The sequence below is a fragment of the Pocillopora damicornis genome, chromosome 2, assembly GCF_964200805.1.
Source record: "Pocillopora damicornis chromosome 2, jaPocDami1.2, whole genome shotgun sequence".
In the NCBI taxonomy this organism is placed as follows: Eukaryota; Metazoa; Cnidaria; class Anthozoa; order Scleractinia; family Pocilloporidae; genus Pocillopora; species Pocillopora damicornis.
The window spans coordinates 35,117,335-35,140,261 of record NC_142671.1 but is presented as its reverse complement, the minus strand read 5'-3'; the positions used below and the strand labels follow the sequence as shown (position 1 = coordinate 35,140,261).

Sequence of the window (22,927 nt, the reverse complement as noted above, 5' to 3'; positions counted from 1 at the left end):
TTGCAGATAAACCGCTGACCCTTAAATTTGTTGTAACAAGTTTGTTATTACAAGTTTCGACTTAACACAAGTAAATGCTGCAAACAAATAGATAAAAAACAACAGCACAAAAGATGAAATATAAGCTACTAGTATTGTTTGAAACCTTGACCTTCAGCTTCCAAGATCAAAATGCAGATTCTCCTAATACATGAGCATACATCTTTGTTGATTGGCTATGAGAATTTATTGCTCTATCTATATCCATATAATATGCACAGCAACATAGACTCTACTATTCTTACATAGTGAAGAACAAAATCTTGTTTATGATGGCACCCACCTACAAAAGATCATGAGTGAGGACCAATCAAAAAGCCTGTTTGATTCAGCTTATCATATCATAAATATTAAAAGTCAAAGCAAACTGAGTGAACAGAGTTTATTGCAGTTTTGTTTGATATCACATTAAGCTGTGACGATCTTCCACATCCAGCTTCCCTTCAAGGAAGGGTTTTCATCTGGACATTTCATCAAATTCAAACAAAAACCCAATGAGCCATGCACTCATTGAAATCCTCAACAAAAATTCTCAATGTAGCTTCAGTAACTACACTGTAGGCATTAAATTTATAGTATTAGCTGAGAAAAACCTATAGTTGCATGAACAAAATGCTTTATATGTAATCCAAATACACACATTACTTGTGTCCACTTGATCTAGTCACCAGTCCACTTGCACCAATGAAAATCATCCATTTTACAGCTGTGTGCTTGGTTGCCGAGCCTTTGAACAGGTGTGAGGCTAAGGGTTATGATACAAATGTTACTCCTTTTTAAATGTAAATCACTTTGTTATCATGGTAACTAGACACTATCACAACAATATTTATCAATCTATCTCTATCACAACACATTCCAAATCAGAGGCTTGGCAACTAAGTGCACAACTGTAAAATGTCCTACAATCTTTGTGCAATTTGATTTCAGTTACAGACATTGCATGAAGGTTTGCTGTTACATCAGATCACAATAATTAATGCTGACAGCCACTAACTAGTAATTACAGTTATCTATGCCTACAGTTTCATTCTCCAAAAAATTTAAATCTTTATCTTGAATGTAATTTTTACAGATTCTACAACACTTTTCCTTCAAAACAAAGCAGAACCAAAAACATGTATTATTTTAAGCAGTTGTACATTTTAAATAATAAATAAACTTGATTATTATCATTATTATAACAGCCCAATTTATCACCTTAGATTTTTTTACAACCTGTTTGTAGGACTTATTAATGCAATGTAGCTTTGTTATTTAGTTTTTTCCATTTACATGACTAGATTCTGTCCCACTGACTTGTTCCTCCTGTTTGGGGACAAACTGCAGTGAGTCAGAGAAGATTCAGAACCTTGAGGAGATTCCATCAGGGCCATCTTTTATGAATTCATGTCCTAGACCATTGCCACATTTACCACAGCTAACCTTCACAAGAGAAAATAAAATAAAACATGAAATTCACTTCCTTCAACAGGGTTCAGATTTTATTGGTTGCAATTGCAAATAAGCCAACTGATGTTACTTGAAAACAAAAAGCAGAGAAACACCCGGGGAAAAATCAAAGAATAATAAAAACAATAAAAAAAAGAACCTCTTTGGATCTTACAATAACCCCTTTGTTCCCTACCTGAGACCCATGTTATTAACCCTTTCACTCCCACAAGTGACCAAGACAGAATTTCTCCTTACAATATGAATACAATATCAAGCAGGCAGGTAATGAGAATAGAGAAGAATATCAATCATGGGATTATTAGTTGATCCAATACTAAATTCTCTGAACTAACATCATAAGAATTGTGTGGCAGATAGTAAGGAGAATTACTAATCAGATCTTGGGAGTGGAAGGGTTAATGTAACCCCTCCCCACTCCCCTCTCACCCTCTGCCTGATTTACCCATAAACTCCCAGAAGTGATTAACAAATCCATTCAGCAAACAGGTCATGAGAATATTCCAACTTATCAAGAAGAAGCTGCTATCTTGATTTAGCACTAACTTCTCATAACTATAAGGAAATGAGTCGCAGCTAGAGGAGAGAATTAACAATAAAACCAGAGACAAGGTTTTATTAACCTTTTGATCTCTAGGAATGACTAGCATCTAATTTCTCCTTAACCCTTTAACTCCCATAAGTGACCAAGACAGAATTTCTCCTTACAATATCAATACAATATCAACCAGATAAGTGATGAGAATAAAGAAAAATAACAATGTGAGGATAATTAGTTGATCTAATACTAAATTCTCTGAACTAACATTATGATAATTATATGGTTGACAGTAAGGAGAAATACAAATTTGATCTGGGAGTTGAAGGGTTAATAATTAATATCAGCCCTGAATCACATATTAAGATCACAAGAAAAAAGGGCCATGATCATCAACTAAAGAAGCTCTTGATTGTTAAACAAATTCTCCTTGTCAGCACCTCAAGAAAAGTATAGAGAACAATAAGGAGATTATGAATACTGATGTTAGGGTGTAGAGGGTGAAGAAATGTAGTGGAACATTCTCCGCATCTAAAGTTAAAATAGGTCAGTCCATTGTAATTTAGCCAGAGAATTCTATGTCATGGTAAAAAAATTCTCCACCCTTAGATAATTATGTGTGCTGAATGAATGCACACAACTTGATTGCCACAGTGACCTTCTTGCTGGTGAGAATAATGCCTCCCTCCTTTGTTGCTGTCTTAAGGGCATCTACCCTCCAATTATTGAATAAGTTTTTTTAAAAACAGGTAAAACTGTTCAGATGAGAGACTGCAGTATACTAACTAGAGAAAAAGTGTCAGAATGCATCTCACTGCACAACTACCTTTAGCGCTTTAGCCTTACTGCTTGTCTGAGGTTCAGTTTCATCAGCTTTTGACACACTGTCTGCTCTGATTGTCTCTGTAAATGCTGGCCAAGGTGTATTATGCTTGTATTTTGCCTTGGCACTGAAGAGCTTGTGACCGCATTTGGGACAAATATAAATTCCTGCAAAGAGCAACAAAATGCAATCATCAAAATACCACACAAATAAAAATGCAATCACACTATCTAACCAAAACCCTGACAAAAAGAAACCAATCTCAACATTCAACCATTTCACTAAAAGTGACCTACAAGGAAGTTCTCCCTCCAATATCAAAACAGCATTAACAGGAAAGGTGATGCGAAAGATATTAATAGATCAACAAGGGGATATCATTTCATAAGCAAAAAGTTCTCAGTTCTAAAATTGAAAGAAATGTATTGAAGACAGCAAGGAGAATTGATTTAGAGATATTTGGAATGGAAGCAGTGCAACATACTGAGGTTGCTGTTTAACCCCCTTTTCCCTCCCCCCTCCCCCCCCAACCTCCCCTGTGGGCAGAACCCTCCGCAAGGATGGAAGGAAACTCAGCTGATTCACACAAGAGAAGACTTTTCTATTGCTGTCCTGAAAACTTCCTCTTAGCACCAGTTAACTCAAGAAATAGATAGATTTTATCATCACAGACTCACAATTTATAAAACATCACAGCATTTGACAATGTTCCCTATGAAAAGTTCATGAAACAGAAGACGCATTTTACAGACTTAAGTTGCTATAGAAAGTCATAGTCCAGATTTCACCTATTCTAATTAATGAATAATTTTAAAAAAATCCAAGATAATTTTTATTTTATAGATAAGGAGTACTCCTAAACCACCCCACCCCAGCCCCCCTCCTCAGTACTCCCCCCTTCTCTTGTGATGACTTGTGTTGTCAAGGCCTACATGTATAAATGACTCAGCATTGTGGCTGCGATATCAGCCGAAGCACGTCATCTTTTTAAACCACAACCTTTGGCTAGATGCATCAACAAATACTTTTTAAACCGCTCTAAAATTGCCAGCATGGCTTGGTCCTGATTTCGTCGCGTCTCTGATTAAGAAGAACAAGCGCATTCGTTCATTTGTACAAATTCCTCAAAACAAGTAGCTAATTTGCTACTTTTTGTATGTACCACAAAATGCAGAAATTTGAACTCTCCTGTTGAGATCGCTCATTTCTAGTCTTAATTTAAATTCTAATACTCTTGGATTTGTCGAAAAATCCTTTGTACCGACAAATTAAACCTACATAGTACATGCACGTAATTTAAATTTCGTTTGAACACTTGTTTACATAATCAAAGCGAATAACATACTCGCGATCTCCATTGATCATGGCATTGCTGGAGAGAGAAAGAAAATATTATGGCTTACGAAAGAAGAATAATATAAAATTAATACCAGCTTCAAAGTGGTTTCTGTATTTCTCGCCTCCGTCCCACGAGCAAAACGACATGATCGACTTCAAAACGGAAGTGGGATGGTGCCTGTGATACTTCTTCTACAGCGGTAACAAGCTCAGTCTGTTTCCGTTATGTAAGTTAGTATAACTGTCCCTGTCGCACAAGGGAAGTTTACGTTGGAAATTGCGGTTTTAAATTCTCATTCTGAGCACCTCAGTAAATGAAAATGGTTGTCCCTTTGTAGTTTTTATTTTTTCTTTATCAGCCCAGGCCAGGAGCCCATTAATGGCTCCTTGCCAGGTTAACGTTGGCAGTAGGTAGCACATATTGGTATCTAAATAAAGGTTTTTCAAGGAGCCACTACGGTAATGCTCCTGGTTTTGTAAACTAAACATTCAGAAGGTAAACGAAACATATCTTGCATCTCCAGAATTATTCTGAAATCTGATGATCAGGTAGAGTGAGGATAAAGATTTTTTACTTTTTTTTTTCTGTTTTTGTTTTTGTTTTTCAAGTGTTTTTTTTTTTTTTTTACTGTCTTGTCCTTGGTAAAGTCAGTACAATATTATACAACGAACAAAAATTATTTTCCCAGGGGGAGGAGACTCGATGCAATTGCAGCAAAATTCTTCCCCTAAAGAGAGAGGACTGGACACAAATGCCGGCAAAATTCTTTCTCAGAACAAGAAGACTTGATACAAATGACAACACAATTATCTCCCCAGGAAGAGAGGACTCGACACAAATGGTAGCGAAATTTTTCACCAGAATTTGAGTGAGCGATTCAAATGGTAGCAAAATTCATTTCTGGATGAGGACTGGATACAAAATTCTGTCCTCAAGAGGAGATGTCGCGATTCAAAAGACATCAAAATTCTTTCCCCATGGGAGGAAGGCTATAAAGAGTCGCAAAATTCTCCCCCGCAGGAGGGGAGGACTCGATACATTGGCAGAAATAGAACTGTTTCCTCGGGAAGAAAGGTTTGATTGCAAATATTGTCGACAATTTTTGTTAAGAAGCTAACTGGGCGTATTCAGTGGACCTTCATGGAACTCTGCTAGCAAAAGTACATGACTAAATGAGAAGATCAATCAGTAAGGGTCGAATTCTGTTTAACCGACCTTAATGAAACAGATATTTGTAATACCATTTAGTTCCGTTAGGGCATTTAAGAATACACATGTTAAATAACTTTGTCTGAAATGGCTACAACGAGTCTTTCATGGAATATAACCTTTTTTTCTATCTTTTTGGCAACAAACCTTTTCGTCCCCCACGGGTTTGCTTAATCCTTTAATTTAACCTTTTGTCTTTGTTTAAATAGATAACAGCTTAAAATTGGCGTTGTTCGGATAAACATTAACTAGGATCCTTAATCTGCTTTGAGGAGCAAACGGGGAGAGACATTGGTCTAAATATTCCTTATCCTTTAAACAATCAAAACATTTTGTTTTACTAACGCACCTCAAGCGCAATTGTACTGAATTACCTTCTTTCAGAAACTTTACTCACCAGACTTGAAATGTATGCCGTATTTCCTGAATTGTGCAATCAATTGTATGTGGGCTACTGAAAATGTCCTGGCCTTAATGATTCATCACTTCTCGCTAATTCATGGCTTCTCTTGACTCCTTTGTCTTACTTTCCGTATTGAATTTGACAAATCTTCTCCATCTTTCAACCGCAACTAATCCTATTGCAGATCATACCAGAAATCCGATGGAAAAAAAACCAGATTTGAGTCACTTTCAATTATTTTTGTGATCGTTTTTTGATTTACCACAACAAATTCCAATGGAAACCACAAGGCTATGAAAAAAAATCCAACGTACTCCAAAATGAAACAAAAAACGCGTTCTATTCTGTTCTAATAACATAAATAAAAGCCAGTCTTTCCAGTTTAGTCAAGTGCTGTTGACGGAGCTCTCCTCTCTACACGATAGCACTGCTGAAATTTTTTCAACCTGTGTAGAGGGTCAAATTTGTTGGCGTCTTTCATATTGACACTTGTGATCTCACTCAAAAACGTGCTAACACGACGCTATTCTCAGCACCGAAAGCGATTAACTGAGCATTAACAAAACTGTCTATATTCTATTCACGATCAGTGCCAGGTGTTCACAGCAAGAAACCAAGATGTTGTTGTTATAGATACCCACCTTGTCACGCGAATCGTGACCAAGGAGTAGTATTGACCGGAAGGGAGACAAAAGACGTAAAAGATAACTATCTCATTCTGTAATAACCAGCGCGTGAACAAGTGAGAGGGCTATTTATTCAAGAACATTCAAGTTGCGTAAGGACATCACGAAAATACTAACATAACAACTCCGCTACACATACAATGGTAGGAACAGCGATTGAAACTTTGTTACGCGGCCAAAGATGTTACAAACTTTGTTCAGTTATTATTCGTTAACCTAGTTCTCTTAGCGATTTTGTCTGTCTTTGTTGTTACAGGAGAAGTGTTCCTATCATCCGGCCGCAGCTTATGAGCGACCACCGCTCAAAAGTCCGATGGTTAAGAGAAGAAAGAACGGAACAACTTCTAGTGTTAAAAATGTTCAAATTGCAGTTCTGGGAAAGGACGGTGTAGGAAAATCAGGTAAATTTACTTCTTACTCGGTCATTAAACCTCCGCTGAACTGTTAAGGGTTGTTAGCTATGTACTGAACAGTAGATCAGTTCTTACGCTCTACATAGAATCTTTCCGCAACAATGTTTACTAATAACTAGAAACTAACATTGAAGTAGAAACGAGTTTCACTTTCATTAAGATAGAAACCATGATGATTTCAGACAATGAACTAAAATAAACATAGCGGAAGCTTGGTAGAATCTCGGAAAGCTGGTTTAACCGCAACTAGTGAAATCACAAAACTGGCAAGATCATATCACATTGTTTGTGACCAAACAAAAAGCTTTAATATGTATCATTTTTGACAAGGCGTTGAATACGTCTCACTTTGTTTTGTAAAAGAAACCCAACATAGAAATGTTCATTAAAAATCTCCCTCCGAGGGTAAAGAAAGGGCGAGCTGAGGAAGAATTTTCAAACAATTGTCCGGCTTTAAATTGGCGAAACCGCGGGCGCCCCACCTGCGGAGAAGCGAGCATTAATAGTCTTAGCCCAAGGAAGCCTTGGCGAGACGGCTTCCGAATTACAAATAAGAACCTTTCAAAGGAACAATAAGTATAGGCAGATTTTTTCATTGTCATTGAGAAAGTTTATTTTCATAATTACATTCACACTACATAATATAAACAAGTATTAAAGTGCACGAGTCTCCGCTCATTTGCCCGACCTCTGCTTTTTTTCGCTGAGGGCTCTTTCAAACGGAAGAACAATCGTCAGAGGGGGCAGATTACTCGGTTATTTGCGCGAAATTGTCAAAGAAAACTTCTTGACCTGGTAACGTGGTACGTGTTAACTCTACTGAAATGTCCAACTACGATGCATCAAAAACCACCGTCGCTGAGGTCGCGTTTGACATTAACATACTTTTATATATATATATATAGAAAGGTTCCTAGTCATTGACTGTTCTAACATATGTTCCCCAGCTTGATAGTTTACAGTATCAGATACCTTAAGGAAGATGAATTGACACGAACTCTCTGGAAGATAGAAATAATCTTTTATTAGCGTATGAACTATAATCTGCTTTTGCGATTGCTCTTTAAGACACTAAGCAAGATCAGCTTGTGAAAAGTAAAATATTTAAGTACAGCATTCTCTTCAGTAAATCTATTGCATTTAGTTCACGTGTCTTATCATTTTTTGGGCCGTTGTTCAGCACGATTACAATCAGTCTTTGTATCACATAATGGTTTGACGGGTATATATAAATATAGAGATACAAATATAACTTTAGGCTCGGCTCGGCTCGTTAATAACTGTCGTGTCTATTAACACGGAAAATCTCGGCTGTTATTGACGTGCAATGAGCCGCATAAGAAGGGCCGCCCGTCCTTTGCAATTTCTAGTATTTCAAGCACCTACTAGTATCGACAATTAACAGAGTCACGACTAAGGATTTAAGAATAAAAAACACTGGAGTTATCAGAGAATTTTATCGTAGGAGTTCATCTGTATTTAGGCTATGATTTAAGAAGCTTCATGTCACGAATTACAAAATCTTTTCGCGCTATGAAAACATGGCTACATCGAGTTTGAAAGTGACCATGCAATATTAGTTTGCAAGAAACAAAGATACTGAAAAGACAACCGTTAACAAAGTAAGGGACAAGAGTAGTCATGGATGGAGAGGCGCAGATTTCAGTCGGCGAACTTGGCTCAAAAACTTGGCTAAATCATGGTCTTCAAACCGTTGATGCAGTTTCATGCGCAAGCTGCAAACCTCTTTTCTGGTTGATTGCTATAATTTAACACGAAGTAAACAGTCTTAAACTGCTTTTTTAATTCACTCTGAGAGTAGAATTGTAAAAGAGGGAAAAATATTACCTTGTTTTCCTCAAATACGTTTTTAACCCCTAATTTCATTACCTTACCCACAGCCGACTATCTTGTACGTTCTACATGTTCTGTATACATAGGCAAATGGGATTTTTACTAACAGGGTTTATCATTTTTCCACCCGATCCGCCAGCATTTACAGTTAGAGCTCTCACCAGACGTTTCATTGGGGAATACGACAAAACATTAGGTAAGCTTACGTTCTTATAACCGACATAGCAGTCACTACGTTGCCGGCAAGTTTACAGTAATTCTGCTACACTTAGATAAGCTCTTGTTATCGTTGAATTGTTCCTTGGATAAATGGTTAATTACCAAAACCATCTTAGTGTGGCCATCTTGTCACTTTTCAACTAAATGCGCTATTGATTTAACTGTGAAATCTTAGCAAGGGATCTCTACCCACTCATTAGCCTAAATTTAGGCCATGTATTGCAAGACGAAAATAGCACTGGAAAGGTCGTGAATCTATCAAAGGAAAAAGTCGAAGAACATCACGAAACGAAACTCTATGGTTTAATTTGTAACTTATAAAGAAATTTGGAGATAGTTTTTTTCCGAAAAATTGTCTGGTTTTAGTATCATCAAAAGGGCGCACGACTTTGTGTAATTCTATATTTACTAGTGTTAACGCGGTTACAAGCTCATCAAAATTCGCCCAACTTTTCCCTTCATATACGACATGCAATTCACAATAAAAACTTACTGAAAAATGAAAAAATAACTGAAAAAAAAAACAGAAAAAAATGAAAGTAAATTTATGGACCGTTTATAAATCTCTCACCCTCTACTCGAAAGTGTTTGTAAGCCGAGAATTGTTGTTATCGCCGCCGAGATAGAGGTAGATGACTGAAGTAAACCACATGAGGTTTATGAATCTTATCTCGACGGTTGATGTGTCATCTAGGTCAACATTAACACGACCTCTTCCTTTTAATGCAATGCCATGTCATTCTAACAGAAGCCTCCCTTGGAACAATTGCTGTTATTTATGGTATCTTTTATCATGTTTCCTTTATTTCTTGACGTATCTTTGGGCTTTCTATCCTCCCACGGAATAGGTGGAAGTTCAGTGTTTTATCGCAGCGGAAACATCGTATTGAAACTTTACCTTACATTAGCCGAATCACGCAGTCGCCCGTGATTTTATAGAAAATGATTTGACTGATTAAGATAGAAGGATAGTGCTTTAATCTTTCAATAAAAAGTTGTTTGCATGGCGTTCAGTTTTTCACAATAGGAGAATGAGTATGAAATCAGTTTGAAATTATAGGAGAAAAAGTGAACCTTCATGTATTTTCTCGAACATTCAATGATGGGCGCAAAGGGAACTTAAATGCATACTTCATGCGAGGAATTCTAATGTGCTTTTTTAATTTGCTACAGAATCTACATATCGTCATCATGTAGAGCTCGACGGTCAGTTTCTGTCTCTAGACGTCTTGGACACAGCAGGAAAGGTACAGCAGGCCGTTTTCACGCTGGACATAACTATGAACTAAATCTTGACAGGCCTTGGACTTTTCTGGATAAATATGAGTAGTATTTGCCATCTCGGTTCCGTTCTGACCCCCTCTCTCCCTCAATCCACTGGCGAATTTCTTCACACGTGAAGAACGACATTGGAGAACGTGCGGATCAATGTCAGTATCTGAACAACTACGCACCCATCCCCTCCCCCCCCCAACCCATCATTAATCCTAACTTGTTATCAGTTGACTGTTGATGGGTTAAGGGGGGGTGGGGGGGGGTAGATACGCAGTTGCTCAGATACTGATCATTGCCGCATTCAAGAAAGGTTTTTTTAAACGAGGTTAGAGTTTGCACCATTAACCCTCCCTTCCACTGCAGGTGATGATGGAGCCTGTCAGGGAGAAGGCTGAGCTGCAACTAAAATGTTAATATTCGTCTGTGCTTTTTCAGAACTCTTTAGAAAAGATCGATAAGTGCGTCCACACAGGATCAGACTTATTTTTCGTCCTCTACTCCACAATCGACCGATCCTCGTTCGAGGAAGCCTCCTTGCTCTGTCAGTACCTCCTGAAAACCAAAAACGTGAATCCGGCTTGCTTAATTCTTGTCGGCAACAAAAGCGACCTGAAGCATTTCCGAGAAGTAGATGAATATGAAGGACGTCTATTGGCTCAAGCCCTGGAGTGTGGTTTCTACCAGCTGTCGGTATCGGAAGGATTCGATGACTCTCAAAATGTTCTTTACAGTACCCTCAGGCAGTACGTGAATACACAGAAACACGGATCGCCTTCCATCAGATTGTTTATTGACAATGTATTGAGTCGGAAAAAGTCAGTAACTTAGTCTGTGTTTATTCGCACGCGAATGTATTGTATCAGTATTTTTTTTAGGTAGGGGAAGGCAACCTGGTGTTTTCATCGGGGTGGGAGGGAGAGTCAGAAAATTACCAGGATCATAAGGAAGGCTGTTAGAAAAGTGAGGAGTTACAAGAACAAGAGTGTAGGGTTCTACTTCCAACTAACGGAATACCGCATCACACAAGAATTCTTTATTTATGTGTCTACCCCAAATACTTGAGCTGAAAACAGCGTTCGCTCACGGAAAGCAAGAACACATTAAACCCCAAAGGCGAATTGGTGAAAATAATTCAAATCATTAAATAATGAATTTCGTGACTGATAACCAAAGTTCTAGCCGCTCACGGTGCCATGGCAGCATGAGTCCATAAAATCAATATGCTCATTTACCTCCATGCGAAGCCCAGAAGCCTCATCTTGTTCCATTATGATTCCTTGGCCGAAAAACGTTCCTCCCTTGAACAAAAAGAGCTTTTAGAGATAGAAGAGTACATAACCCTCGAACCTAGCTAAGTTTCTGTACCTGTACATATTTACAGTAGCATAAATAATTAATTGTATTTATTAATTCTGAAAAGATAGTCGGGCTAGGAAATATTTTGTATAATAGTGATAGTAGGCTCAAAAAGCACAACAGAGAATGCAAAATAAATGACACTTCCCCACAATCAAGTTCCTAATGCAATCTTTGGCGCTGTCTAACGAATTAGATAGATTTCAGTTAGGAAGGAAAGCCAAGCGCTGAGCAAAAGAGAAATCAGACTGAAGATGGTTCCACCCTGGGTAGTCAGATGGGGTAAATAACTATTACCAAATACAACATTTCCATTACTAAGTCAAAACGGACAAATCTCGTCCTTAAACCCTTCAATTTACACCCCTCAACGTTGTTCCAGGACGGATCATGGCACATGTATAGATGGAGTTGCGTGAAGGTAATTCGAAACTCGTGTTGGAAATATTTGCATAACTTGTGAGGATGAATTTTTCGGCGCTTGTTGGGTTAGTTTTGCTTTATCATCTAGACATCCAAACATCCAATTACTCTTTCACGAGAAGGACTAACGATCGAAATTTCAGCTTTAAAAACTCGTTACGGTGGCCAATTTACATTACCAACTCAGTTGATAGATCCATCGACGCAGCACCACAGTTTCTTTAGAAACTTACCCCTTTATTCAGAAGCAGAAAGACGTTTTGCTAGCGACCCGTCTTTTGGCAAACGTAGCTCTAGAATCAACTGATCTGAGCACGACAATCTTACTCGTTATAAAATCAGTCTACAGTTTGTTTACTTGTAGTATTTGGTGGCCATGGTTTTCATTTACTTTAATCTCATTTGAAAAGGGATTTTTCGGGGGATGTACACCTTCTGAATTGTTTTCTGACTGCGTAGGTGTTGTTTATTTATAGTCTTACGTCTCCCAGCCAAAATACATTCCTGTCTTACTTTTCAAGTTTAAAACAAAACTTGTTTTAATTATGCTATTTTTTTGGCTATGTATCAGCGAAGTTGCAAGCCTGGACAAAACATTTTTTTATCATACACAACAAAGCTGAAATAGGAAAATAAAGCATTTATAAGTATTCCATTGTGACATGACTTCGAATCTGACGAATGGCGCAACACTGCTTCCATTTTTATTCCAGGTTTATTTTTGTGTCAAGAAGGCTAAGATGAACCCTCTCGTAATTTCCACTTCGTCATGAAATACGTCAAACAAGGGAGATAACCGAACGGAATCCAATTATAGAGGACGGAATTACTGTTGATAACCACTTCTGCAAACGAATACAAACAAGAACAGAACTCAAGTGTTTTTTTTTGTCGCATTTTCGAAGAACCCACCATTTTAAGAGGGTTTAAATTCCTGTTCATGCTCGATAGCTTACGTTTGTGCTTATCCAGCAGGAGATAACACCGGAATTCAACCACAACTTCCCGATGACTGTCTTAGTTGCTAAGGTCACTAGCTAGCACTTGCAACAATATTTAACGCCAAACAGTAGGACATCGGACGCAAGATCGAATGAGATACGTGCATAGCAGGTTGCCGGGCAAGTTGCCGAATTGGAAGAGGCGTTTTAGAGACTAGACCTTCTAGAGCTGTTTCTTAATTTAGCTCCTAATGCCCGAATTCAAGATGTCAACCTGGATGTTTAAAAGTGGAAGGCAAAGGAACTCTAGTCCGGTAATGTGTTTTTAATACATCTTGTGAGTCATCGTATGGTTTCTGTGAAAGCTTCTGACTATTGGAGACTCTGGGGAGATTGGAAACTGAAAGTGAGCAATTCAGACCAGTTTCTTTCACCTTTGACATACAGAGTATAAGTATTGACTTATCATTTCTCAATTTATTCTTACGAGAGAAATTTTCTTCAAGTGATAGAGGAATTAAGAGATTTCAACGGGATAACGGACGATGAAAGGAAACTCGGTTGAGAAACGGAAAATATGCTAACCAAAACTAAATACGTTACCAAAATTTCATTTGTATGTAAAAATTCTGTTCCTTTTAATCTATATGAGACATGAGAAAATTAAGTGTGGTTATTTTGTGCTCCCAGTCAAAACAGGCGCGGTTCTTGGATGTGTAACATGCGCTTGTCTTCCTAACGATAAATCTCATGTAATCCATTTTATTTAGCCTCGAACACATTCAAAGCAATTTGAAACTGGAGAGTTAAGAGTAGATTTAAAAGGCCTTCAGAATTCTTTTTGCCCATGTGATTGTTTGTTAACACCTACAGAACTCACAGGCCGACGTTTCTACACGGCAGAAAATATCGAAAAAAGCATACGCCATCCTTAGGGATTTTTATTCCTAACATAGTTAAGACGATAGCATCAATTTTGCCAGGTAAAAAGGAAAAGAAAAAAGAAAAGATGAAATGGCTTGCGAGGCAGTCTCGATCCTAACAACATTAGTGCTAGCCCACACATTGCAGAGGAGGAAAATTTAAAGTTTCATTTAATACCTTTAAAATCTATTAAGGAAATACGCAAGTCTGACTTACGTTTAGGGAAGAGGCGTTCATTTTTTGATAAGATCGCATGGGAGGAAAAAAAACAAACAAACAAATTGGCATTAGTGCACCCACTTGGCTAAAAGACGTGTCCAGAATATCTGATAAAGATTAATCGATTTCAAGTTGCGGATCTATGCGAACCGACAAGGAAACCACAACGCCCTTTGATTATCACTTCTATTCCAAAGATTCTTTGTTGTGTGTTACCGAAATCAGACTAAGCGATAAGATTAACATGACCCTCTACAGTGATAATAGTTTAATGCTTGGCTAAATGCATTAACACATTAACAGGAACACAGCATGCCTTGAATTGAAGAGATGTATTCATGATCGTATAGTTTCCAGTACAGTCGGATCTAAAAAATTCTATTCCTCAGTAAAAAAGCGCGGCCTATTTTGAGTGTCAAAGGTTATTTACTGATTCCTGTTGATCGATGGGAAGAGAGACAAAAAATTTTCTTTTTCTTGATTAAAAGAGTCTGCGTTGGTCTCCAATTCAGTTACCGCTTCATGCACCACTGAAAACAGGGCCAATATCGTTAATGTCCTTGCCGAGAGCTTTTGTGTTTGTGGCTTTTACTGTGTAATTGCGAAGCTTATAGTGAGCAAATATACTTGATTAGTTTATTAATGAATAGACCCCACTTGAAGTTTGGCGTATACACAAGTATTGAATCGAGTATAGAGTTTACCAACAAACAAACAGCAGTGCATTATGCGAGGGCCGTCCTGAAGTTTCACATATTACACATGTGTATAATATTCTTGTTTGTGATGACTAACGAATTTTAAAGGACCCATGAAGAGTGCTCTGATTCTCAAAATAACAATTCATCTCATAAACATAATTCAAATTGACAAATATCATAGAGCGAAGAGGGACGAGGTTAAGGTTTACGTCTTTTGAAAATTGCAATGGCCAAAATATTATTTGGAATTTTTTCTAATATTATCACTTGCATCTATCCTTGCCTCTTCATGTTTGTTTAGAATGCTTCTGTTCCCTCTTTCTATCTCAGCCACCTAATATTTCGTGGAGGTAGTTTTGTTTTGTGAAAAAAAAAACAAAAGAATGCTGAACTCAAAACGCCAGGTTACTACTTGAAAACAGGCCGGCAACACGTGGCGAACAGACGCCATCCTACTGTGCGTTGTGAGGATATGGAAAAATCTGGCTCAAAGCGGCAAAATAACACGGCTAAATGTTTTCAGTAATTGGATCACTTCCTGTCGTTCGTTAATTTTGGCATTCCACAATATTTTAACTCAGAAATGTATGATTCATCACGGAAACTGAATAAGGGCAGTTGTAAACATTAAAGCACGCGAGATATTTCACAAGTCACGAAAAGTATGTTGTGTGAAACGATGATATAAACGATGGCGTAAGAGAAGAAAAATGAAGGAAATAAAAATTGAGATGGCTGCTGTCAATCGAATTTCGCTTAGTCATTACCGTTGGCGGTCAGAGAGGAAAAGTTAATATCTTTTAACTCGGAAAAATAATTATCATCACACAATAATTAAAATTATTTTGTGATGAGAGTAAACAGGCTCATCACTAATGCCTTTGTTTATTTAAAGAGCACGAGCGTTATCTTGGTAAAGCACTAAATTCGTTTTCAATTGATTCCAGAAAAAAGGAAATGACAGCTGAAAGGGAAGATTTCAAAAGGAGAAAAGCATCAGTAAATAACATTATCTTGATTAAAACCAAAGTATAGTCTAGAAACTGCTGTGTGGCAGCTAATAGGGAGGATTGCCAAATAGGAAAAAATAATCCGTTTAAGAACTTCGTGTGTTTGTTTACACATAAAATTCTCGTCAACAGTATGTTCGAGAAGGAGACGTGCGGCAGCTAAAGGGAAAGATTGCAGAAAATGAAAAAAAAAAAAAGATTCAGTTTAAAACGTCATCTTAATGAAACACCAAGGTCTAGTTACCAAGTAATTCTAGAAGGAGATGGGTGGCTGCTGAAAGGGAAGATTGCAAAAAAAAAAAAGAAATCAACTAAAGAGCTTCGTCTTAAACAACATCAGAGTCACAGTCTGATCAATTCTCTAAGAAGATATCTGGTGGCAAGAAGGCAAATTTGCAAACATCAACAAAAAAAAGGCCAAATTGATAAGACTACTTTTTAATCGGATAGCCTAAAAAGTTTCCGCATTGCTGCATTGTGATTGGCCGTTTGCCATTCCTTCTCGTTCTGAGCCCGTAGATTAAGATTTTTTGCAGCGGAAGTCGAGCGATTTTTCCCACGTCATATCTAAGCGCACTGACTGATACCTTGGACTGATGTTCTTACTATAATCATAACTTACAGCATATGTTTACCACAGTGCAACCTACGTTACTCACAAACTGACCAACGACTGACAAAATACAAATAGATTGGCGATTACAACATTTTTAATGAGAGAGCAGAAAAACGGCCACATCACCAATTAAGATACTTAAAATAAAACTACCAGATATCCATTTAATTTACATAGCAGTCTTTTGAAATCTATGAATTTTGCCTTAGCCTGAGTAAAATGTCATTGACGCAAATCTTGTCGCAGTAATTCGTCGAAAATTATGTGGTTGACAATTCTCTTACCGGGGGCTGCTTAGCTATTCTATTGAATGTATTGTTCGGACGTTATGAGTTTTCATTCAAACGTGAACAATTATTACTGACAAAACATAATTGAAAACTTGCTAATTACCTTATTGTACCTGCAGTCGTCTTTAATTACGCAATTTTAATATGAAATTCTCGCTGAACTTTACCTAAAAGATATGAGATCCCACTACAGACCATTAAAAGAATTTTTTAAAAGTGGATTCAAGTTATACAATGAGATTTAGGAGTCGTAGACACGCTGAGATGTAAACTGTTCGTTTGCCAAACCTTGGAAGTAGCGCGCATTTCGTCTTCAACTGGTGGACGTAATTAATGTACCATGTCTCAAGGGTACCAACACATTAATTGTTTTCGTACCAACTGCCATGTTTCTTTTATTTGAGAGCCCTGTACGTGATGGAGTAAGAAAGATAAGCATGTCACAAATGTTTTTGGTTTTAAAAAAATCTTAGTCGATGATAAAGATTCATCTAACTTAAAGGCAACTTAATTGGTAAGTTTTGTAGCCAACACGCTTCTTAGCCTCTCACAGAAATTGGCAGAACTCGACTAATCCGAAATATTTGAGTATTTACGTTTATGGCTTCGTTTATTGATGAAAATTGTAATAACTGGGTTAGTTACACTAAATCAGTTATTACGCCATAAGCGCCTAAGCGAAGTTCGACTAAATCTCATTGAAAAGGCGTATTAGCGCGCGTACTTCCGACAGCCCGCGGAGGGCAATAATTACAAAGGTATCACCACAGGAATGACGTCAACAACAACGTAAAACAATACTTCAAAATAATTGAACAATAACTTCATTTGAGATTTAATATCGAAGCGTTACGGACCTCCAACATTTTCTGAGCAATACACAACTGCTTTTGAGAGGAGTTGCACACACTGAAGACACAGAACTCAAATATGGTATGAAAAACAGTGCGTGTGTAATGAGTGGTCTTTGTGGCTTTTTAGACATAGAAGTCTTGAAGTATGACTTTTAAAATCATTTTGAAGTGCAGTTGATTAGCAGTTTAACTTGTAATTATCACCTCTAGCTCTTCTTTTATTTCTTTTCATCGGAATGTACGCCTGCTCTGAAAATTCTGACCACATACCTCGAAACATAAGGGCATCAAAATGGCTGTGGTAAACAAATGGAATATTCCACATATTAGTCTATTATCATGGAGGCGATTTTAAAACGATTGATGACAGGAGGTCTCAACGGGCATTGCATAAAAATAAGGTTCTCTAGAGGTTGACTTGATATTTGGTTATCGGTACAGCCAAGATGGCAAGTAAGAGGTCGAGCTGTTTATTTGGAAACGCAAGTCCTTGAGTGAGATTCTTCAAATTAGAAGTGAATGATTTGAAGTACATGCGTGAGGTACTGTTTGTTTTTCAGCTTAAAGTTCTCATTTCCGTCTTCTTCCTCCAGGATAGAACCATGGATAGCTTGACAATTCCATCGAACTTCCAAAGTACAACAAAGCCTAGAGCAACCACTGGGAACAACAATGGAAACTTAAAAAGTATTCGCTCCGTCGTACTAGGAAAGGATGGAGTAGGAAAATCAGGTATTTGAAAGCCAAACATGTCAAATCGTTGCATGTTTTCTTTTGTTTTAAGCTGAAAGCTTGAAATCAAACAAAGCTTGAAATCAAACAAAGCTTGAAATCAAACAAAGCTTTATCTCACCGCGGGTCGCCGTATAAGGAATGTTTAAACAATTTTCTCTACATTGAAACGTTCTTCTAAGTCACGAGTTGTTGCTGTGCACATTTCTCGTGATGCCTTTTTATGCGACGTGTGGTTTTGAGATAACAGAGAATGAAGAAAAACATCACAGTAAAATTAATTGACACCAATGTCGAATGTCGACAAAGTCATCGCTTCAACGCTTTAGCGTGAAAAACATTCTTTCATATGTTTGCAACTATGTTTATACACTAGCGACAGGTGAAAGGTCATTGTAGTTGTTGATATTACAGTCACGTTCCATAGCACAGCTAGTTTCCCCGTTAGAAACATTTGTTTTTAGAATCCATTCTAGGCTATCTTTATGAATTATTTCGAAACTGTTGGATGTGTGTTGAAGTTGGTACGTGCGCAAAACAGTCGCTTATTCCGGAATTTTTTGGGTCTTAACACTTAAAACGTAAAGTTGCATGACCTGCTTCCGTGAAAGAAATTCGCTTTTCCGCCCGGGCGAAAATAAATTTTCCAGAATATAAGGACTTTTCAATCTTTTCGTAACCATATTAAATATTTTCATTTCTAACTTCTACTAAACGGAGATTTCAGCTCGGAGAAACATATAAATAAAACTTGAACTCAAGGGACAAGGAGGGACATCGATAGAGAACACAAAAACAGATAGCTTATTATGAAATTCATTGAGAAACAAACGCCGAACTTTAAAAAATGCGGCAGAACCCTTTCAATGCGAGAAAAATTTGATTCTTGAAAGTTTGAATACTCGAGCAAACGAACAGAGTATCAATGGATTGCGTGTCAAAAGGCTGTACGCGCCTTCATAAGTAGAGGAAGACACAAAGATTTGTGGTGGTTACCATAAAAGGAAATCCACCCCTATAGTAGACAATAACAATAAAAGTAAAGATGAACAATTCCCTATGCCAAGGGCCGAAATTCTAACAAATCAAGGCTATTAAATTAGCAAAGCAAGGTTTGCACTAAAGGTTAAATTCAAACTTTGTAGACATATTCCCAGATCTAGAAACTTCGTATCATTTCTTTTCGTGACTACTGGCCATACATGCTGCAAAGTATGTTTATCAAGATAAATTAACACAGCTATTAAAAACAGATTAAAATTGTACAACCGCACTCGATTTTAATTTAGGATAGCGTGGAAGTTTTATCAGCGTGTTTACAGCGTGTTTACATATTGCACGCAAAGTTGATTCCACTTACTCTGTCAGCATTCCTGTGAACCACACCCAACACAGAATGGAAAAAGTTAAAAATATAGATGGATAATGCAGGGGTTTCAAAAACGTTCCCAATAAGCGGCCTCTGATGATTTAATAGGCGGCTGTGCCCGGAAAGGGGTCGTAAGGCAAAACCGAAAAACAAGAGCCTGCTCCGGCAGGCTAAACAAAGGGCGGTAAAAGGTCTTACAAGCAGCAGTAAACCGCCTGTAACTGGCTTTGAATGAAACGCGAGATTATGGTTTATAAAAGAGCTGTTTTGAAAATGTAGCTTGATGTTAGTAGTAAATAAACTATTTAAAATAGCTAAGTAACATAAAGATTGCTTTTTGATTACTAAAGATGATTTTAAGTTGTTGTTGTTATCGTTGTTTTTAGCCTTCACAGTCAGACTTCTCACAAAGCGATATATTGGAGAATACGACAGCACTTTAGGTAATGAAAAACATTTTCTTCTTGTTCAATTTCATTGGCCAACAGCTTACCACGTGACCTGTACTGTAAAAGGGTCGGCTATACCAGATCAAGTTTTAGTTTTAAGCCAAAAAAGTGACAGATTATATCTAATTGCTACCATTTCTTTAACTTCAGAAGAAACATATCGTCATCGTGTTGAAGTGGACGGACAAAAAAACCTTTTAGAAATCTTGGACACTGCGGGACAAGTGAGTAGATCAAGCTGCTTTTTCAAAATTTACAAGAAATTTACAGCTTTCACAAAAAAAGAGTCCATCGCAAGTTACGTATTCCTTTCTTAGGTCAAGAAAATTGGCCTTAATCGTTTTCCGCCTTAGTTATTCCAGTGACACAAAACCGAACCCAAGTAATCACAACAACCAATGAGGAGAAGGAAAAATTTCCTCAAGCGCGGGAAACCGCGAATTGTTGATAAGCATCTGATTGGCAGGGAAAGTAGTGCCAGTTTCTGGTCCAATCGTGGGCGCTGTAACGTAAAACCAATACAATCCCATGATACTTTCGTGCCACTGTCTTAAAAATTGCTCTTCTGGCTTCTCTATTCTGGAATTGAAATTCAAAAAGAGAGCAGGTCGCTTTTTCCGTGATGCTCCTATAGATTTCTACATGATAAAGATATCTACGTGAAATACTTTTCAGTGACAACTAATAAACTGATGTTTTTCATCTCACAGAACTCTGTGGAAAAGATCGATGCATGTTCCTCGGCAGATGTATATTTCGTTCTTTATTCAACGACAGATCGTTCGTCGTTCAGAGAAGCAGCTCTAATCACTAAGTACCTCCTTGAGACAAGAAACGTCAATCGGGCCGCGATATTTCTAATAGCTACCAAAAAGGATCTTAAATACGGACAGGATGTGACAGAATACGAAGGAAGATTATTAGCGATGGAGCTCGGATGTGAGTTTTACACTATTTCAAGCTACGAAGGGTTTGATGGTACGCAAGATGTTCTACGCGGTTCGCTTCGATTCTCTCTAAATAATAAGGGAAATGGTTCAAAATCTCCACTTATGACGCGGATGAGAAAAGGACTAAAACACAGGTCGCACACAAGTAGTCCCACTCCACAAGTGATTGAAAACAGGGACAGGACTTCGACTCTTTGATTTATCACGTCACCAAGAACTGCGCTGTGCTAGGTGAAGAAAATAGTTTTACGTGACAACATCTGGGCTAATTCACCTCAAGGGAAAGAAAACGTTTCAGAACAATTTTAGATAAAATCTCCCTCGACTCAAATCATTTGTAATGATTGCAAATTTGTGAACACGTGATAGAGCAAGTTTATACTATGAAATTGTTCAAGTTAGAGTCTTTCCGTTTATTTAAAACATAGGAGAACTCTTAAGTTTATCAGTAATTGTTGAAACACTAGAAACTCTTGTAAATAGGAATCCAAAAAAGGCTAAAAATATTTGTCTATAGCCCCAACAGTGTACCTTGCCCTCTCCATTGTTCGTCATATTTAAAATCAATATCAAGCTGGACTGATAAATTACGAATAACAAGGCCTGGATACGTATGTTTCTATCGAGAGCAGGAGATGGAACAAGAGGTTTTCATTTCCATTGAACATCAATGAAAGGAAATTAAAAGAAACTCCAAATATATAGTTGTATACTCTATCAGATATGACAATCGAATACATGCAGTCTCCGTTTACATCAGCGTTTTCGGGAAGGTTTTAGTGTGGATGACAGGCAAACATGCATCGAAAAGTTGCATTTTTGAACAAAAACGCGAAAGCGTAGATGAGAGCTGAAACAGTTGGAAGTGTTGAAAACATGTCAAGAGATTTAAATGTGTTTGTTTATAAATGGAAAGGTAGGGATAGAAAATGGCCAAAGGAATCGATTTTTTTTTTCATCTCCTGAGACTTTAAGCTTTTTAATCTGGAAACGTTTGGAATTTTGAGCAAATGTTAATACCTTGTGGGTATTTTCGTATTGATTGACCTTGCCCTCCCATCAGACTTTACTCTACGCCATTGTTCTGCCGAATTCTCCGAGCACCCCTGTATCATGCAACGCTTCACAAGATACAACCAAAAGGCTTTTCTTCGTTATAGGTTTAAGAACTGATGCCTTAAATATCAACGAGCAAATCATTTACCTTAAGTAACTTTAGTTGTAAATACTGTGCAACAGATGAGGCGTAGTCCTGCAAAACGTTAAGAATTTTTCCCTCATTCAACGCAAACGCATGATGAAAAGACATCAAGATGTACAAACTAAAGATTGTGGTTTCTGTTGGACAGACTACCAAAGGTCACACGTTTTGTTTAACTCCTCACTTGGAAAACATTACAGAATCATTCAATGCTAGATTGTTATCTCAAAAGACCATATTTCGCATCTTTTCACAAATACGACCAGAACATTATACATCATCAGTTCTAGCAACTGCCACACGTAAACTGATTTATGAAAGAAGGCGAAAAAAAAACACAAAAAAAAAAAACAAAACAAGGAAGTAACACTCGTCCAGGTTACTGAGGCTTGGATGCGTCTCAAACAGGACTTTGATTCCTACATATTTGAACTATCCCTGTAGTTAATCACACTTAAGCCTCTATCACGTACTAATCCGCTAATTAAAAAGGCAGATTAAGGAAAAATTAAGCTGGCTAGAAGACAGAATTTTGTCGCTGGGAAACTAAGGAGACTAGGTGATCAATTTATACACGATAGATTTTATTCCTGAAAGATACCATATTTAGGAAAATACAGTTTCTATAGTAAACTAAAATTG

At 37.5% G+C, this 22,927-nt stretch overlaps 2 protein-coding genes, 1 long non-coding RNA gene and 1 pseudogene across 9 annotated transcripts; 2 read left to right on the top strand and 2 right to left on the bottom strand.

The window, feature by feature from the left end:
* Positions 1 to 114: 114 nt before the first annotated feature.
* LOC113686365 (methionine-R-sulfoxide reductase B1-like) lies at positions 115 to 6,282 on the bottom strand (annotated as a pseudogene). The gene is made up of 5 exons (XR_016183720.1): positions 5,798 to 6,282; positions 4,283 to 4,437; positions 2,856 to 3,019; positions 1,315 to 1,464; positions 115 to 784 (listed from the first exon to the last, which is right to left on the bottom strand). The product of XR_016183720.1 is annotated as a methionine-R-sulfoxide reductase B1-like (transcript).
* Positions 6,183 to 11,760, top strand: LOC113686363 (ras-related and estrogen-regulated growth inhibitor). The gene is made up of 5 exons (XM_027203979.2): positions 6,183 to 6,632; positions 6,746 to 6,890; positions 8,896 to 8,952; positions 10,149 to 10,222; positions 10,686 to 11,760. The coding sequence occupies exons 1-5, from the start codon at positions 6,630 to 6,632 to the stop codon at positions 11,076 to 11,078; spliced, it is 672 nt and encodes a 223-aa protein (XP_027059780.1). The 5' UTR covers positions 6,183 to 6,629; the 3' UTR covers positions 11,079 to 11,760.
* A 1,110-nt stretch (positions 11,761 to 12,870) lies between these two features.
* Positions 12,871 to 21,784, top strand: LOC113686399 (ras-related and estrogen-regulated growth inhibitor). 6 transcript variants are annotated; one of them, XM_027204013.2, is made up of 5 exons: positions 12,871 to 13,284; positions 18,178 to 18,316; positions 20,072 to 20,128; positions 20,285 to 20,358; positions 20,845 to 21,784. In XM_027204013.2, the coding sequence occupies exons 1-5, from the start codon at positions 13,222 to 13,224 to the stop codon at positions 21,280 to 21,282; spliced, it is 771 nt and encodes a 256-aa protein (XP_027059814.2). In that variant the 5' UTR covers positions 12,871 to 13,221; the 3' UTR covers positions 21,283 to 21,784. The 6 variants fall into 6 exon arrangements, with proteins under 6 accessions (XP_027059814.2, XP_089052793.1, XP_027059815.2 ...); XM_089196667.1 differs by having other exon boundaries at positions 12,979 to 13,376; XM_027204014.2 differs by lacking the exon at positions 12,871 to 13,284 and adding an exon at positions 17,526 to 17,663.
* On the bottom strand, positions 20,608 to 22,413 carry LOC149051034 (uncharacterized). The gene is made up of 2 exons (XR_016183721.1): positions 22,289 to 22,413; positions 20,608 to 20,713 (listed from the first exon to the last, which is right to left on the bottom strand). It is a non-coding gene; the product is annotated as an uncharacterized LOC149051034 (long non-coding RNA).
* Between the last annotated feature and the right edge of the window lie 514 nt (positions 22,414 to 22,927).